General features: G+C 50.6%; 2 protein-coding genes and 1 long non-coding RNA gene across 13 annotated transcripts; 2 read left to right on the plus strand and 1 right to left on the minus strand.

Annotated features, from left to right (window-relative positions):
* Positions 1 to 12: 12 nt before the first annotated feature.
* Positions 13 to 11,557, plus strand: LOC308550445 (alpha-1,6-mannosyl-glycoprotein 4-beta-N-acetylglucosaminyltransferase-like). Of its 8 annotated transcripts, XM_081124271.1 has the most exons (7): positions 51 to 288; positions 1,380 to 1,607; positions 2,590 to 2,746; positions 3,690 to 4,612; positions 8,683 to 8,827; positions 9,746 to 9,905; positions 10,320 to 11,557. In XM_081124271.1, exons 5-7 carry the CDS (start codon positions 8,729 to 8,731, stop codon positions 11,459 to 11,461), a joined length of 1,401 nt encoding a protein of 466 aa, XP_080980397.1. In that variant the 5' UTR covers positions 51 to 288; positions 1,380 to 1,607; positions 2,590 to 2,746; positions 3,690 to 4,612; positions 8,683 to 8,728; the 3' UTR covers positions 11,462 to 11,557. The 8 variants fall into 8 exon arrangements, with proteins under 8 accessions (XP_080980404.1, XP_080980403.1, XP_080980402.1 ...); XM_081124277.1 differs by lacking the exons at positions 8,683 to 8,827; positions 9,746 to 9,905; positions 10,320 to 11,557 and adding an exon at positions 8,415 to 8,469 and having other exon boundaries at positions 40 to 288; XM_081124276.1 differs by lacking the exons at positions 8,683 to 8,827; positions 9,746 to 9,905; positions 10,320 to 11,557 and having other exon boundaries at positions 47 to 103; positions 208 to 288; positions 3,690 to 5,058.
* Positions 10,484 to 12,211, minus strand: LOC308550449. Its single transcript, XR_013997899.1, has 3 exons — positions 12,116 to 12,211; positions 10,880 to 10,991; positions 10,484 to 10,562 (listed from the first exon to the last, which is right to left on the minus strand). It is a non-coding gene; the product is annotated as an uncharacterized lncRNA (long non-coding RNA).
* A 79-nt stretch (positions 12,212 to 12,290) lies between these two features.
* CYB5R1 (cytochrome b5 reductase 1) lies at positions 12,291 to 17,423 on the plus strand. Of its 4 annotated transcripts, none has more exons than XM_081124289.1 (9): positions 12,291 to 12,533; positions 12,797 to 12,946; positions 13,059 to 13,131; positions 13,623 to 13,729; positions 13,970 to 14,099; positions 14,740 to 14,823; positions 15,708 to 15,793; positions 16,231 to 16,330; positions 16,642 to 17,423. In XM_081124289.1, the coding sequence occupies exons 1-9, from the start codon at positions 12,519 to 12,521 to the stop codon at positions 16,812 to 16,814; spliced, it is 918 nt and encodes a 305-aa protein (XP_080980415.1). In that variant the 5' UTR covers positions 12,291 to 12,518; the 3' UTR covers positions 16,815 to 17,423. The 4 variants fall into 4 exon arrangements, with proteins under 4 accessions (XP_080980415.1, XP_080980414.1, XP_080980413.1 ...); XM_081124288.1 differs by having other exon boundaries at positions 12,303 to 12,641; XM_081124287.1 differs by having other exon boundaries at positions 12,308 to 12,533; positions 13,020 to 13,131.
* Positions 17,424 to 17,965: the final 542 nt, after the last annotated feature.

The following is a 17,965-nucleotide window of genomic DNA, read 5'->3' on the forward strand; positions in this document are numbered from 1 at the left end:
GGACGCCAATCACCGCCCGGCGTAGTGACGTCACCATCCAGCGCCCGCCTGCGCCGGGGCTGCGTGGAGGTTGGTGGCTGTCGGGGCCGCGCGCGTTTCCGCGGTTTGTACCCCTTCTCAGTCCCGAAACCCACACCGCGTGGGTCAGAACTGAGTTTCCAGCGTGACCTCCGGGTTTTTCTAATGCCGCCCATGTCCACGCTGCAGGGTCGCTTCACCCAAACTGACGGACATTGTCACGTCCCTGCTCCTCAAGCCACAGGGCCTGCGCGCCTGCTGCTCCACCGAGTAAGTCTTCAGTCTCATTTCTCCTCGAAACCTGTGAGTTAACACATTCTCAGCATGGCAGGGCGGGCTCTTAAAGTTTTTTGATTTATCGCCGTCATGCAAACAAAGTAGTAGAAGGATCGATGAGGAAGGAGCGTTGTTGTCCTTCCTCTCGGGAGAGAGGAGCGCCGCCGAGCGAAGGTCGCCGGAAAGGAGCAGGACCTGGCTGCTGTCGCCAGCACGAATAAGTCGTTACCTGTGGTCCTGAGGTTTTTTATTTGTCCTTCCAACTTCCTTGCCGTCCCGAAAGGTGCTGCTCCCTGGATCGGGAAGCACAGTACTTAGGGATCAAAGTTCCACCCTTTTTAATCTTACTGACCCCTTGGCCTCGTACGTGGACGCTGGTCAGGAGTAAGGACGCTGGCTTGACTACCATTGTGTAACTGTTCCCAGAGGTCGTGCTCATAGGCTTGAATCAACTAGGAATTACAATTGAAACTGAATATAGTTGATTATAATCTTGAACTGTTCAGATTTAATTCATCTAAAAGTCATAACATGAAACAAGGGCCTAATAGACTGTTAACTAATAATTGTTTCAAATAGTTTTTCCATGTATACATAATTTATGTTTATTGGCAGTTTGCAAATGCAGCCGGTAAGCACTAAGCCTTCTCATTGCACAATATTATCTGTAAAAATTCCTAAAGCCTACTGTCACCTCCATTACCGAACACCTGCTCCACTCCTCTTTCTAGACACCTTAGAACATTTAATTTGTCCCTCATTTTCTGCATCACTGTCCACGTTTGTGTTTAGTTGAATTTTCATAGTGAGACATTTGAAACATTTTCTCACTCACTTTTGTGTATATGTGATAGGTATTTGCGTGTGTTTACAATGAGGATTACATTTAATATCTTAAAGTTATAACACTTTCAATAATAAAAGTTCTGCTTATACATCTTTATCGTCACCCCTTTCTGTTATCATTGTCACAGAATTACAGCTTTATACACTGTCCAAAATTATAGGCTAATAGTTGTTTTCTAATGCAAGTAGGAATAGAATGAAAATAGGCAAAAACGGTGTTTGTGTGCTTCTTTGAGTAGGAGACTCAGGATTCATGTGCTGCTCACATTTCTCTGGGGAGTTGCAGCCAGGCCCTGTGAGTGTACACCCACAAGTCACAGATTAAGAAGCAGCCGTACAAGTCCCCAGTCAGCATCATGAAGGATGTCCTGTGCATGCTCATCATGACCGCAGCTGCCCTGTTCTCAGTCTTCTTCTTCTTCTTCATTAGAGAAAGCCCTTTTGACACTACAAGTTTCCTGTCCTTAGTGAGTACCAGAAGCTATGGGTCGGGCAAAGTGGAAATCCCTGGACTGAAAAAAAAGAGACATTATCTAAGTGTCCATTTGTGTGAAATTGTCACTAACATTGTAGACACTCAAAGAAGAAAAACAATAAAGCCTAAGGACTCAACATATTTTTCTTTGATGGGGCAATAAAAGATGTGGCACTCTGGGAGAGAGAATTCAGGGCTAGGAAGAAATTACACTTGTTTCCTATGGTTCAAAGTTACACATTTTATCCCCATTTTATACCATAGGATCCTGAACCTCACTGAAGTTAAGTCATTTCTGCAAGTTGAGAAAAATTGTAAGGGATTGAGAAAATTCCACCAGAACCCAGGAAAAGCAAAGAAAAAAAGGGAGAGGGGTGAAAATTAATTTTGATGATGAAGAATTTAGACTGGGCCCAGCCGGGCGTGGCTCAGCCATTAAGCGTCGACCTAGGATCCAGGCGATCGAGGTTCGATTCCTGGTCAGGGCACGTGCCCAGGTTGTGGGCTTCATCAATGACTCTCTCATCATTGATGTTTCTATCTCTCTCTCCCTCTCCTTTCCTCTCTCTGAAATCAATAAAGATATATTTTTTAAAAAAAAGGAATTTAAACTCGGGCACTGGGGTAGCATCTCCCCATCTCCTCTCTCATGCTTAACACATGCTTTGCCCTTCATTGGATTAAGTGACCGACATCAGACTAGTCAGAGAGATGACTGTGGGAGAGGAATGGCGTGGGCTGACACACTCTCATTTCCTACATATAACCCCGGACTCCCTTCACCCCAAGACCCATAACCTATACAAAAATCCCCAGGGTAGAACTTTTTCAGATGATAGAAAGAAACTGAGTTGAGCCCTGAGCAACCTAACCCTGTATCCTGGAGGTGTTTTATTATGTGATGCGAAAAGGGAACCCACTCAGCCATTATTCCCAAAGGGCAGGACTCAGAGATGAAACTTATCTTTTCTCAGGAGGAAAAGGAGCTGGTAGCTTGGCAGAGAGCCCGGATGCAGCTCAACCCTGGTAGAACACATCACCTGCAAAAGTTCAAATATATGCAGAAAAACTTAGAATCACTCAAAAACGTGAACTCCCGTATCTTGGTTGGAGCCCCTCCTGTGGAAAAAAGTGAGTGTGCACAGGGGTCTAGACCACGAAAGGGGCAGGTCAGGCAGGTGGAGAGCAGAGACTCACAACAGCATCTGACACAATAGACCACTCTTTCCAGTTGCTTCCAGGATCCCAAACTCTGGTTTTCCCCCAACCTCACTGATAGATCCTCAGTGTCTTCTGCTGGTTTATCTTCTCTCTCCAACATCTAAATGTCGAGGTGCCCAGAGCTCATTCCTTTTCAGGACTGCCTTGGTGACCTCACCCAGACTCACAGCTTTAAGTACCACCTATATGCTGATTACTCCCAAATTTACAGCTCTAGAATAGATCTGTCTGTGGTCCTCGCTCACCCCTGCAGTATCCTTTTCCCTGTCATGGTAACCATGTTGGCATCTGTTGCTGAGATCTGTGTGTAGACATTATGTGGCCTTTCTTCTGTCAGCTCAGTCACACTTTGTGGTTCTCCCTTTGGGTGGCTGAACTTAGAATTCCTCTGAGGCTTTGAAGATGAAGATGCATCTATGCATTCGTTTTTTTCTGTGTCTTCTGAAGTATGAAGTCTTCTACTTGGACTTCTCCACCCCTCCTGTTCCATATTCTCTGTCTTCCAGGAATTCTGCAAACATTATGGTTCTTTAATGGCAACTTTTCTGGTTTTTCAGTGGCATTTTGGGTGAGAAGAGACATAAATGCAAATTTTTTGGTTTATCATCTTTATTTATTTCTCCAACAGTAGTTTCTCAAAGGTAATGATTTTTTAAAAGCTCACAATTTGTGACCAGATATTAACTCCTAACATAGTCCATACTTAGGCCTGGGGGAGAAAAAATGTAAAATATCCATAGGAACACATTAAGTTGGCGTATGGGAAAACCTGAGAGTATTGTAACCGCACCCGTAGCAACTGTTTTTCTCACTTCCATAAGTTGATAAAGGTCCTCTCTCTCCCCAACCCTAGAGCTGCTGACCATAGGGATTTCTTCAGTGCAACGTCCCCAGGGGAGCCACCTCGTGGACACCCTGCAGTCTCTCTTCTTTGCTTCCTCCTCATCTGAGCGGAAGCACGTCACTGTTCTGGTACACCTGGCAGGTCCGGACCCCAAGTGGCTTGTACAAATGATCTACAATCTCTCAGCCCTGTTTAAACCACACATCCAGGCCAGAGAGCTAGTAGTGATCACTACTCCTCTCACCAGATACCTTCCCTTGAAGGACCTTGAGAAGACCTTTAACAACCCTCCAGCCCACGCAGCCTTCCACTCCAGACAGAACATGAACTATGTCTCCCTCATGAGTTTTGCTACCCCCTACTCTGACTACTTTCTGATGGTCGAAGATGACGTGAGGTGCGCCCCCGGATTTGTCACCCAGATAATTACCACAGTGTCTGCCTGGGCAAGCAGTCCTTGGGTGATGCTGGAGTTCTCTCCCCTGGGTCTCACTGGGACGCTTTTCCACACTGGAGACATGTCCCACTTTGTCCCCTTTGTGCTCCTCTTCCGAGAAATGCCCTGTGCCGACCTCCTTTCCCATTTTCAGGACCTCTCCAATCGCACCCGGGTCCAGTTCCTGCCCTCCCTCTTCCAGCAAGTAGGCAACTCCTCCTCCTTTGAGGAAGATGACTTTGGCTCTCCCAGCAACCCTGCTGCCTCTGTCCACACCAGCCTAAAGGTCGCCAACAACTCTGTTCCCTCAAATGCCTACAGCCTGGATGAGAACTTCTTTTACACCAAGTCGGCTGAGCCTGGCAGCCATCTAACTATAGTTTTGAAAGTACCTGCCCATGTGTCCCGAGTTGAAGTGCTGACTGGCTCTGACCTGAGAGGCAAGAATCAGCTGGAAGAGGGACAAGTAGAACTGGGCTGTGATTCTACAAACAAGGTCAGTGACTGTGACGACTATGTTCTGCTGGGGCTACTGGCAAATGGCATTCTGAATAAGCAGGTGTTGTCTTACAAGTCTGCGAAGAAGGTGAAATGTGTGAGATTGCTTGTGACAGCCCATGCACCCTCTGGAGTAGTGGTCAGGCACATCAACCTCTGGACCAAGTGAAGTTTAAGTGATAAATGTGCTCTTGGTCCCAGAGCCACTGGTGGATGAGGTGGGCTTGTTAAAACCCTGCCTTGTTTTCTCTCCAAAAGGCCTACCATTCAGAATTCTCCCCTTGAGGCAGGAATACCCGACTTCCAGAAACAGCAGGAGCACGTGGATAGGACTGACTGACGCTCATATCACAAGACTAGCCGCACAACAGAGGATGGGGGCCTCTCCACTAGCAGAAATGGACTCATTAAAGGCTGAACTTCCTGTGTGGCAGGAGAGGAACACAGCTGTGTGCTCTGTGGTCTCATTTTCCATTCAAGGTGGTCATTTGATGCACACGTATTGATCCTGTTATGGTCAGGCAGTGTCCTCTTCTACATGATTACCCAACATGCCACGTATTCCTTTTTAAATAGCCTCCAAATTACTGAAAATCATTTGTTCTGATCCGTGGTAGCTCCTGTGTCCAGCACAGTCTTATCTCTGGGACTATAAGGTAACGTGGGTTTCTGATAGGAAAAACTTCAGATATTTTACTTTTTTTTCACTGTTTGGCTACGAGATCTTTATTCCCAGAAAATTTGAGCCCTGAGCTCAGCTAGTGTGCAGTGTCCGGTTTTCACTAGCTTGAGAACTAGAATCCATGAAGGCAGGGAGAGGAGGAAAGGAAAGGACAGCTCTAAGAGGGATATTTGGGAAGAACCCAAATCAAAAGTCAGGCAGTGTGTCCCAGTGATCTGCAATCCAAGTGAATGCAAGAGCTGGAATCTGCAAACAGGATGGGGGGACAGAAACAAGGAAAGGGGGTGGGAGGGAGAAGCTCAGCATCAGGCAGCCACAGGATCGACCTCAATGTTGGTGGCAAGGCCAATACACCCCGCAGAATGCTCCCAGCTGATGGCTGACCAGAGGGTCACCAGCAGGGCGCATTCTGACAAGATGGAGTGGGCCTCTGACAGGTGACATCAGCATGTTTGAAACTCCCAGAACCACACTGCAGTCCCAGGCTTCCTGGCCAATCCTTCCTTCTCTGTCACCTTCTACCCTTGTCAGACCTTGGCCAAAATCTAAAGCCTCTCCCTGCCTGCTCCTCTCCACTAATGAAGCTCTGGAATGTCTAATCCCATGTTCACGTCAGCAACTTGGCAGATGTGAACTAACAAGGGGGTGCTGAGAGTATTCTGAGGAAACAGTAAGGTGGGGATTTGGGACTGGCCTCCTCAGGATGTTCAGGTGGTTGTGGAAATAGAGGTTAAAATAGGCCAACAGGACATCATCACTATGGGCAAAGTAGGTAGGCAGACAACCACGAAAGGCAAAAATGGAGGAACAGTTGCCCTAGTAAGTCAATCCCTTGCCTGGTTTCTGGACCTGAGCCAATTTTCAGGTCCCTGTGCAATGAGGGGAGGTGGGCAGGTCCCTAGAGAGAAGGAACCCGCAACACAGGTCCTGTAAGATTACCCAGACCGCCCCCACCCCCACCAAGGCACCTACAGACATTTACTTGGGTAATTGTACAACTGGGGAAAGGGAGACAAGGAATTTAGGATCCATTTAGGAATGTAGGTTTGGGCCACACCACCAGGGAATCCACAAAACCCTCCGACGTGATAGCTGAGGGCTAAGATGGATTCCCCAGTGACCTGTCTGAAGCTTTCTTGAAACTGCTGATGTCTACAGCCCCCCTCCCTTCCCCTTCATTCTCACTTGTCAAACCTGCATTGTGGCCTCAAAGGCTGTGATGCCCCCCCCCCCCCAACAAGTCCCTTGCACATCTGATTCCATCTTGGTATGGGATTGGGGGTGGACTCTGCCAGTACATAGCGCACTTCTGTAAAACTAAAAGGCACTCCTTCCCAAGGTGGGTGGCTCCCGGTGTGAAGACCCCACGCCAGGGTTTCTAATGGTGGGTTTAGTTCCTGCCACTCCCCTGTGCAGAACATAATCTGCACAAGCACAGAGGTTCAGCTCAGAGATGGCGTGAATTTGTGATACAAAACTGGGTGACTCCACCAGATCTATTTTAAACAAAAAAGGAAATAGATGCTATTTATTTAAGAAAAGGGTTAGGCTCTGTTTCGCCCGAGGCAGCCACTGCTCTTCCTACTGGTGCTGCTGCAGACCCAGCCTGGCTGTAGATGTACCAACAGTGCCAATCAAGACAGTAGCCAACCCTGGCCAGGTGGCTCAGTTATTTGGAGTGTCATCCCATGCACCAAAAGGTTGTGGGTTTGACTTTCAGTCAGAGCACATGCCCAAGTTGCGGGTTCAGTCCCCAGTTGGGGCACAACAGGTCGATACTTTGCAACCAATCAACCAACCAGTCAATCAAAAAACATATCCTTGGGTGAGGATTTTAAAAAAAACAGAAGTTAGCCAAACTTCAGGCTCAGGTCCAGATGGGGGCAAGGGAACAGCTCGCAAAGAACGAAAATTGTGGCTTTATGGGAAAGATTGGCAATTTGCCATGAAGGCTGCCTGGGCCATGAGGCCAGTCAGGGCCAGGCCCCAGGCCAGGGCTTGTTTAGACAAGAGAGTGATGAGCATAGTTAGCCAAAATGGCATCTCCTTTCGGCCAGGGGGTGACAAAACAGTGGCAAGGACAGGACTGACAGACAAACCAGAGAAGCCAGATCTGCTTCAAATTCAAGTAGTTATCTGGAAGGGGAAGCCAGAAAGTCAAGATTGGGGTGAGGTAGGAAAACTTTCCACTAATCTTGTGTGATAACTACGGAGAGTATTGGAAGGTGACCTTGGTTTAAAGGATTGTAATCATATAAAATATGCTCTCTAACCAAAAAGGAATAAAAGTAGAAGCAAATAATTATATATCTAGAAAATGCATAAACGTTGAAGTTAAGCAACAATTCTGAATAGCTCATGGGCCAAAAAAGAAATCGCAGCAATTAGAAATTATTTTGAACTGAATGATGATGAACACACATCTAAATTACTTATTTATCCTATAACTGGATATCCTATAACACGGATGGTTCCTCCAAAAACTATCTATGGGGCCCTCTAATAAGGGAAGGGATCACTCAATATCCACGCTTGTCAATTTGATTCAAACTGACAGTTAAGTTCCAGGTTCTGGGTTGAGATAAGACTGGAAAGCTGGCTTTAAACCTTGTTCCCACAGTAGCCAGAAACAGGTGCTTGATGTGAGCAGCCCCCATTCAGGGGGAACAATGGTTGTCAGGCAGGGTCTCCTGGGAGGGTGACTAGTTTCTGCTACCTCAGAGGAGCACTCTGGACCCCCATCCTGCAACATTAAAGTTTTTTTCTCTTTGATTTCAATGAAATCCCTACTCTCTGATGGTTTATCAAGCCACATTTTCTGTTAGACAAAAACCTCCAATCACTGTGGCTCTGCAAACATGGTCAAGACTTCTGCAGGATTAGAAATTTCCAGTCACTTCTAGGTTTCCATCCTTCCTACCAGTCCAGGGTTGGGGAGACGTACAGGAGTTTCCCTTGGTCCCTGGGACTTGACCCCAAACCTTGTAATCTGTCCAAAATAATTCCTGAATGGAGACTTTTGCTTGAGTTTGAGTTTAGGGACGGGTGTGCCTAACACCTAATCCTTGATTTCCTCTTCTTGGCAACACATCCTCCCTGGTGGGACCTCTACTCCAAGAGTGGATAAACCAAAGACACTGCTCCAGTTTCACCTGGAAACCCAGACAGGAGGTGAAGAAGGTAGAGGCTGACTAGAACCAGAACCAAACTCCGTGACCTTTGTCTCTCCTTAGATGGTTATGGGGGGTGGGGGGTGGGGGGGTTGTCGTCGAAGTGGGTGGAAAAGGGAAAGGAAGTAAATTGGCATAAGTGTCCAGGAGAAAGGGTGGGGGAAGGGAGGGGAGGCCTCAGGCAACAGGAGGACGTCTCTGACTTCTCTCACTCAGGGCCCAGCACCTGCTCACTTCCTGCCTAGTTGCCGGGCCCAGCACCATGCCCTTATGGAAATACTCCATCGTGGCTGTGTCCTTCATCTCCCTGAGCTTCTTCCTCCAGGACAAGAAGAAGCATCTTGAGTACAGCGTGTCGTTGGTAAGTGCCAGAAATTGAGGCTGGACTACTTGCCAACACTTCAGCAGGGTGGAAATTTTTCCAGTTATGTAAACACTCTAGTATTACCATAGAAGTTTTAAGAAGAGGGCACTTGAAGATTCAGGAGAGAGTCAAAAAAAGATAAATATTAAACCAGTGTTTAATATGGATAGGATTTGACTAGAAGAAGAGAGGAAGAGGGCACTTTAAGTGTCGAGAGAGCATGTGTAGACCTAGATGGCCGTGCTGACTGGCAGGCCCCACGTGCTAGGAGCTGCCTGGTGCTGCTGCCACTGTCCTCACCATGGGGGAGATGGTGCCCTCCCATTCTCCCTGTAGGGACAGAGACTCGGAGCCCCAAGGTGACTCCTCCCACATGCACGGCTGCAGTAGAGGGGGGCAGGCTCAGGTTCTGGGGTCCATGTCCTCTCTACATGCCTCAAACCAGCTAGATCAGAGCGTGAGATGGGGGTGGGGAAGTGTGCAGTCAGAACTGAGCAAAGGAAGGGCTTTAGAATTGAGGCACCGTGTGCGATTCCTTAAGGACAAGACAGCTTGGTCTTCAGCAGCTGTCACAGCACCCCGCATAGTCCAAGCAGAGTCAGGTGCTCTGCCAGCCTGTAGTGGTGGAGAAATCAGACATGGGGCAAGGTGGGATAGGCAGGTTCTTATTCTGCAGAAGCCTGAGACCTTGCCACAGGAAGCCACATGGAACTGGAGTGCCCCACTTCCCTGACCCCTGGGCTACCACCCCTTCCAGAGCCACGTTTGTACTCATGACGAGGTGGAGACAGCACTTCACTAAGCCCCAACACTCAGGCTCACTGGTGACTGGATCCTGGGGCTTTCCCATCCTGTCCTCCTTTGTCTCCAGAGGAGCTGGGGTAAAGCTCAGGGCTGATGCTTATCCATCCTCAGCAGGAGGAAAAGAAGAAAATACTGCAGCAGCTGAATCAGGAGCAAATCAGCTCTGAAAGCAAGAACCACTTGGAGACCTTCAAGGAGATGCAGAGAAGCTCCCCTGTGCTCCAGCAAGCCAACTACAAAGTCCTGGCTGGAGCCCGGCCCCAGGAGAAGAGTGAGTACGTGGGTGGGAGGTCAGGCTGAGAGACGAGGTTGGGAGAGGACCCAGAGGGAGACAAGCGTGGTGGGTGCCAACTCACCGGGCACTGGACTGCGAGAGCCCTCAGGTTCCTCCAGGTCTGAGGTGAACGCCAGGCTAATTTGCCATGCCAGCGTTTCCCTTTGGTATGTGACAGCCTCCCCATCAGAGTCTTGTCCTTCACAAACGTTCCCCCAACAGCCTTGCAAAGTAGTGATCAAATAAAACTACCTCACAGCCTCTGAGCAGAGATTAACCTCTTACTGGACCACACTCTCCAAGGGAAAGGAAATGTGATTTTCTCTCAGGTGTTAGCATTAAGGGGAGAGTGGAGGAGGGTCTCATCACCACCTAGAAGTGCTAATGGTGCCCTATGTCCCCTCACCCCAGAACTGCTGACGATGGGGATCTCCTTAGTGCAGCGTCCTCATGGAAGCACCCTCTTGCACACCCTGCAGTCCCTGTTCGAAGCCTCCTCGGTGTCTGAGCTGAACTGTATCGTGGTGCTGGTCCACCTGTCAGATCCTGACCCCAAATGGCTCAGCCAAATGGTCACCAATATTTCAGTCCTCTTCCAACCTCATATTGAAGACCAGGAGCTGCTCGTGATCCACGGTAGTCTCAGCGGCTCTCCTGTCCCAGGAGATCTGGGTCACACTAATGACTCCGCACCCTGTGAAGCTGTTTATTCCAGGCAGAAAGCCGATTATGCCCTCCTTATGAACTTTGCCACCAGCCTTTCTGAATACTTCCTGATGATAGAAGATGATGTTTACTGCACCCCCAAATTTGTTTCTACTATCTATTGGGCACTGTCAGCCTGGAAAGAGCGACCCTGGGTGATCCTGGAGTTCTCCAGCCTGAGCTTCTCCGGGAAAGTCTTCCACACCAGCAACCTCCCCCGCCTGACCGCTTTTCTCCTTCTCTTCCCTAAGGACACGCCTACTCACTTGCTTCTCTCTCAGTTCCGTCTTCTCCTGGCCCAGCATGTTCCCATTCATTTCAGTCCCCCAGTCTTCTATCGCGTGGGCAGTTATTCTGCGTCCGAGGATTCCTGCTTTCCTGTGGAGAAGGAAATGGTCTTTGGTGAACCAGACAACCCTGTAGCCAGTGTTCTCACTGACATGAGGACAGTATCGAACGTGATTCCTCAGTACGCTTATGTTCTGAACGACGAGTGCTACTCCACCATGGATCCCTTAAGAGGCAACACCCTGACGGTGATTTTGGAAAAGCCACAGAAGGTGATCCGCATAGAGGTGCTGACAGGCTCGGACACACAAGGGCTGTACCGGCTGCAGCAAGGCCAGGTGGAGCTGGGCTACGGCCCCCTGCCGGATGCAGAGGGCTGTGCTCGCTACACCCTGCTCGGGCCACTGGTGCAGGGAAACTTGGACCAGAGGGTGTTTTATGAAGAAGACACTGTGGAGCAGCTGAGCTGCATACGACTGGTGGTGCTGGCTTCTCAAGACTCCTGGCTCCTCATCAGGCAGATCAGGGTCTGGACTCAGCCTGAGGAGGAGGAGAGGTAGAGGCGCGCGGGAGCTCGGCGAGGAGGGGTCTTGGGACGCAGTCCACGTGGCTGGCAAGAAATAAAGCTAGAAACTGGTCAAGGCCTGGGCACTCTGCGTGGAGTGACCGCGTAGGTTACTGCCTGAACTGGGGTTGTGTGAGGATGAAAAGAAGCACTGTGAAAAGTTACACGCAGCCACAGGTGTAAACCCAGCCGCCCGGCCGGCGGAGCTGTCTGCTCCTGGGGAAGGACGGCCTGGCGGGAAGGGACGAGACAGCTTCCTCTCGGCTTCCGAGGGCCAGAGGGCGGGAGTCCCCGGAACCGCCTCGTCTCATCAGCGCTGCGCGCAGAGGCCTTTCCGGGAAGGAGTCACTGCCCTCCCTGAGAGGGGCAGTCCGGCCAGCGCCCGGCCTCTGGCCTCGCCGCCCTTGCCCCCCGACGCTCTGGGTCAGGCCCCGCCCCCTTCGCGCCAATCCCTTCCGCCCAGTCGTCGCTCCGCCCCGCCTTTTCCGGGTCCATACTACTGTGGGCCCGCCCCTTCCGCCTCGCCTCTTCCGGCACCGCAGATTCCAGCTCCCGCCCTTGCCGAGCCACACACAGACCGGCCCTTTCCGGCACCCCCACTCCTCATCAGTCCTCGCCCCTTACAGCCCCGGCCCCGCGGCTGACAAACCCCGCACTTCCGGCTCCCTGCTCCTCTCAGGCCCGCCTCTTCTGCCTGCCCATCTATTCTGGTGCCACCTTCTTCGGGTCGACCCCGGCAGGCCCCGCCCCTTCCGGGCCGCCCTAGGCCTCACCTCTTCCTGGCCCGCTCCTTCCGCCTCTCCCCCGGCCTTTTTAAGCCCCGCCTATCCGGCGGAGCTCTTCCGGGGCCTTGCGCCCTTTGCGAGGGGTCTCCTTTTTGGACTCGCCTCTTCCGCTCCCGCTTGAGCAAGGCCCCTCATCTTTTCTGGACTCCCATGTCAGGCCCCGCCCCTCCTAGTCCGGGCTCTTTCCAGGCCTCGCCTCCCGCCCGCCACGCGACGGATTGTGGGAGCGCTTCGAGGGCGCATCCGTAGAGGACGCGGTGCTGGGTCATGGGGTTCCAGCCGGTGAGACCAATGCTGCATGTCGTGCCCCAGGGGCACTCCGCTCCATCCGGTTCTGACCACTCAGCTATGGACCTCACCGCCGCCCTCGCCCTGGATGCTGGGGTCCCGGTACCCTGCCCAGGGGGACCCCTCCGGCCTGAGCCTGCTCCCGTGCTGGAGCTCGGGGTCGCCACCCTTGGGGCAGCTGGTGGTACGGGACGGTCACCACCTATGCCCGGGGCACTTTTCCCGCGGGGCCGTCACACTGCCTCCTCTCCCCACAGAGCCCAGGCCTGCTGGCCTCCCTGGGGGCGGGGCTGCTGACACTACTAGGCCTGGCTCTGGGCACCTACTTGGTTCGGAGGTCCCGCCGGCCACGGGTCACTCTCCTGGACCCCAATGAAAAGTACCTGCTGCGACTGATAGACAAGACGGTGAGTTGTGGTGGGAGGGGTGGAGTAGAACCGGAGCTCCGCTCCTGGTACGAAGCTGCAGCATCCATTGCAGTTGGGATGTCCTGGTGACACACTGTCATCCATCCTCCAGACTGTGAGCCACAACACCAAGAGGTTCCGATTTGCCCTGCCCACCGCCCACCACACTCTGGGGCTGCCTGTGGGTAAGGAAAGTGTGGGCTCCTTTCCTTAGTATACTTAGGGAGCAATTCTCCTACCTAGTCTCCTGAAACATGTTGCTTTAGACCATTCCCTTCACACTCCATTCCTCTTCCTTACCTGGCTGGATCCTCTAGGCTGTGGTGCCACTAGGCCATTATAGGGTGTGGCTTCTGTGTCCCAGATAACTTTAACACTCAACAGTCCTTCCTCCTTCCTGCAGGATTTGCTCCTTCCTCCCCTTAGCAAACACTAATTTTTCTCACCTGCTGCTGCCAAGGTCCTGGTAGTAACTGAGAGCTTCTCCAGTGGGTCACTTAAGAGGGAACCAACTGGGGACTCAAAGGAAGTGAATCCTCCCTGCCTGGTAGCTTATTGGGACCACAGTGGGAAGCAAGATATCCTTGTTCTCTCAAATCTCCCTGGGTGTTTTGAAAGGTGACGAATACAGCACGTCCGCAGGCCGCCCTTATGTAGTTCTCTGCATGGTCCCCAGGCAAGCATGTCTACCTCTCTGCCCGAATGGATGGCAGCCTGGTCATCAGGCCGTACACTCCTGTCACTAGTGATGAAGACCAGGGCTATGTGGATCTTGTCATCAAGGTAAGAGGGTAGGAAGGAACCCCAGGAGCTCCCTGCCTTACTCTTCCTGGGATTTGTAGAAATTCCCAACTTTTGTTGGATAGCAGGAGATGGGTGTCCTTTGTGAATATGAAGAGAGTATGTGGATTGGGGAAAAGATAGCACATGCATATCCTGGCCCCAGCTTAGGGACACTCAGTCAGCAGGGCTTCAGAAATCAGTGTCAGTCCAAATAAAGTATTTTCCTTTCTGTTTTATCAGGTCTACATGAAAGGTGTGCACCCCAAATTTCCTGAGGGAGGGAAGATGTCTCAGTACCTGAACAGCCTGAAGATTGGGGATGTGGTGGAATTTCGAGGGCCAAGTGGGTTGCTCACTTACACGGGGAAAGGTAATGGCCCCCTCTGCTCCTTGCGCCTCTCGCAGTTCTCCAGGCCCACAGTCCTTTGGGCACATGTGCAGGTATGGAAGGGTCAGAGCTGCCCTTCCTGTACACATAGCTCTGATAGTATAGAGAGGCAGATTTCTCAGCCCTGTTTGTCACCAGGATCAGTTCCCCATCCGTTTGAATTTGCCAACCTTAACAGCTGTGGAGATCAGTAAAGCAGCCCTGCCTCACAAATTCATCCTCAGGCTGAGCTGTTTAGAGAACCAGGGAGAGCTTTTAGCCCTTCCCAGGGGAACAGCTGGGCACATTAGCAAGCCTCTACGCACTTGGAAAAATAGATTCATACCTGGCCCCAGGCCTATTGCCTTCACTAGGGGTGACTCTCTGCCAGAGACAGCTGCTGACTCACTGTGTGGGCCTAAACTGACTGGTAGTTAATGATGCAGGCCATGTGGTCCTGGGCCCATTGTCCTTTATGTGTGTTATCAGGGTTGGCTCAACCCAGACGTCCACCCAGGCTCCAGGGTCAGATTTCATTGCAGCTGCTAAAACTGGCCTGGGATGCATTTTCAGTTCTGCACTTGTTTTCTTTGTTTCCTGTATTGACTTCACTCTTCCATCACTTCTGCACTTGACTTCTCAGGGAATTTTAGCATTCAGCCCAACAAAAAGTCTCCTCCGGAGCCCCGAGTGGTGAAGAAACTGGGCATGATCGCTGGCGGGACAGGTATGTGTTACTTGGGGGCTGTTCTCTCCTACCATTGTTGATGTTGCCATGAAAACTTTCCAGTGACCCTGGAAAGGTTTGAAGTCATGGCCAAGCTGGTAATCGGGATTCCCAGCAATGCCCAGGGCTCCCCAGTACCTGAAAAACAAAATCATAATCAGGTAGAAACCAAAAACAATCTTTTAACTGATAGAATGAAAAGTAATTCACATGCACTCGCCCAAGACCTCACACTGAATGGGTTTTGTAATTTTTGGGTGAGAATAGGAAAGCAGCTAGAAAAAGGATAGTCAAAAAGAAGGAGAATTCACAGTGAACATTCCATGTGTTAGACACCTACTAGTCTCCTTGTGTTTGTATCTATAAAGAAGGTACTTGCCATCTTCTTTTACAAATGAGAAAATGCAGGTTCAGAGAGGTTAAGTGGTTTCCACAGGGTTCACTGGTAAAGGGTTAGTATCCAGCTCTAGGTTCCAGAGCACTCACATTTAACCTGCAAGGCCAGTGTTCAGGTCTGTCACATTGAGTTGGTGCCTGTGACATCTGAGTCCTAGCCAATGGGACGTTCAGACAAAGATTCCCAGCAATGCCCAGGGCTCCCCAGTACCTGAAAGAAGGGCTTTAACAATATGAACTCATGTGAAGACTGAGCATGACTACACAGTTTACCCACCAGATGGGAATTTTTGTGAGTTTGGGGTAAGAGGTATACCTATCCAGAAATGCGGGTGCTGGAGAATACACAGGAGATTGGAGGATTTGGACACGGAATGAAAGTGGGGTGCAGGGTGAATGGGAAGCATTCAGATGAAAGTGTTGGTTAGCTATGGAGCTGGGACAGGTGGGCTGCAGCTACTATGTCTCCCTTTGGACTGTCTATGCAGGAATCACCCCAATGCTTCAACTGATCCGGGCCATCCTGAAAGACCCCAAAGATCCAACCCAGTGCTGTTTGCTTTTTGCCAACCAGGTTGGTTTGTTTTTCTCAATCCTGGGACTTTACAGTTGCATGGGTTGCCTCAGAGATGTGGCGTCAATGGGCAAAATGGGCCAGTGCCTGTTCTGCCCTCTGCCCAAGGTCCCCCCTGTAGATAGAGAACCCTCTGCTATAATAAGAGGACAGAGCCCTGAGCCAAATTCCTTCTCTGACCTCCAAGGAAAGAAAAACAGAAACATTTTTGGAACCTGAGCATAAAAACTTGCTCCTCAGGTTACCTTGGTTAAATATTTCCATCTTTAGTCCTTCGTGCTATATAAATAAGGGCTGTTCCCCTCTCCTTTCCCTCATCCTAAACTCCCAGATGTCGTGCTTATTCCCTAGAACCTAAGCATTCTTTTACTCTCCTGGTTGGAAGGTGTTATGTGGGCCTGAGAAGGTCCCAAAGACTTTGCCTCTCTTCATTTCAGACTGAAAGGGACATAATCTTACGGGAGGACTTGGAGGAGCTGCAAGCCCGACATCCCAGTCGCTTTAGGCTCTGGTTCACTTTGGATCATCCCCCAGAAGGTACCCTCCCCGTTCTGGATATCCCAAAATCAGGGCCTTGCCTCTGTTGGGTTCTGCAACAAACCCTCCCCGACACTGCAAAACTCCCAAGTCTGTGTGCAGGGACGCAGTGGTCTCCCTGCCCTTTCCTTTAGGTTTCTGTTCACCAGGTGGGCCGCAGGAACAGCTGTGCTGCTGACTGTAGCCATCCAGCTGCTGCTACACTTGACACCTTCTCAAGAGCCTTTCTGGGCCCTCCCCACCTCAGGGCTCTATACCCCTTGCCAGCTTGGGTCTGGATTGACAGTTCTCTCCTCTCCCCTGTACTTCAGATTGGGCCTACAGCAAGGGCTTTGTGACTGCAGACATGATCCAGGAGCACCTGCCTGCCCCGGGGGACGATGTGCTGCTGTTGCTCTGTGGGCCTCCCCCAATGGTGCAACTGGCCTGCCACCCCAACCTGGACAAACTGGGCTACTCACAAAAGATGCGATTCACCTACTGATTGTCCCCTGGGTTCCCTGGTCCTGTTTCTGACAGTTGTCCCGGTCATTACTCAAATGCTATAAGCTCTAGATTGCTTTCCTAGCAGGATCACCCTCTTGTCCTACTCTGGAGCTAAAGTATGATGGTACCTACAGGAACAGCATCTTTGTAGCTCAGGAAGGTCCCCCCCTCCCCCCCAAATCTCCCTGGGACAAAAGGTCAGGCCATGGAGTAAGTAGTCTCTTCCATGGTTCAGAAAGAAGGAAGCATGTACACTTGCTCCAAGACTAGCTAGTTCCTGGGTAACATCACACTTCTTTGTGATGAAAAGAACAATGTATGTAATGGGTTTTACTTACTACTCGGTGCTTAACTCGTAGCAGATTCTGTGTGTGAGTGCAAGTTGAGCAGACTTCTAGAGCTAGTCTTACAGAGATTGCAGGACAGGAGGAAGTGGTTTCTGCTGACCTCAGAGAGGAATCTGAAATATGTATTTGCATCTGTGTCTCTCTCTGCCCTGCCCAGGCTGGAGGGAAATGGCTACCCACAGTCTGAGGCTGCCGCTTGTGGCAGGAACCTCTGGCTATGCAAATAAATGGGGCTAAGGCCCCAGTGTTATACCTAAAGGGCTGTTGTGTCTGGGGTCCTTGTTTCCAAGGCTTTTCACACCTGAGAATTTTGGGAGGAAGGGTTTCCCAGCACAGAATTTCTTCCAGGTCTTCCAAAGAACCTTTGAGCAGTTGTACCATGTGCCGAAATGTGAACTGCCACCAATCTCAGTGATATCTTAGTTGTCTCAGCAGAACCAGAAGCTCAACATCTCCCTGGAGGTATTTCAGGTTGGGGAAAGAGTATAGGTTAGAAGGGATGCCTTTTGAGCCCAGGTCCCCTCAAGAGGTCCTTTGGTTTGGCAACTCTTCCTTCTCCCTTCTCTTGACCTTTCCTTCACCATATTCATCCGCAGGGTACCTGACAAACAAATCAAAGTATTGTCTTTCTGTTTGAAAGAGAAGCCTTCTCCTTTAAAAGGTAACCTGACATCACCAGCCCTGGCCAGACTTGTTGGTGCCTGGACAGTTGGCCTCCCCAGTCCCCATCCATCCTGTCTGCCCTCTCCTCTGTTGTGACATCATGACTCAATCTTCTCCCGTCTCCCAGGGTTGGACCAGG

Source organism: Miniopterus schreibersii (genome assembly GCF_964146895.1).
Source record: "Miniopterus schreibersii genome assembly, chromosome: 21".
Classification (NCBI taxonomy): Eukaryota; Metazoa; Chordata; class Mammalia; order Chiroptera; family Miniopteridae; genus Miniopterus; species Miniopterus schreibersii.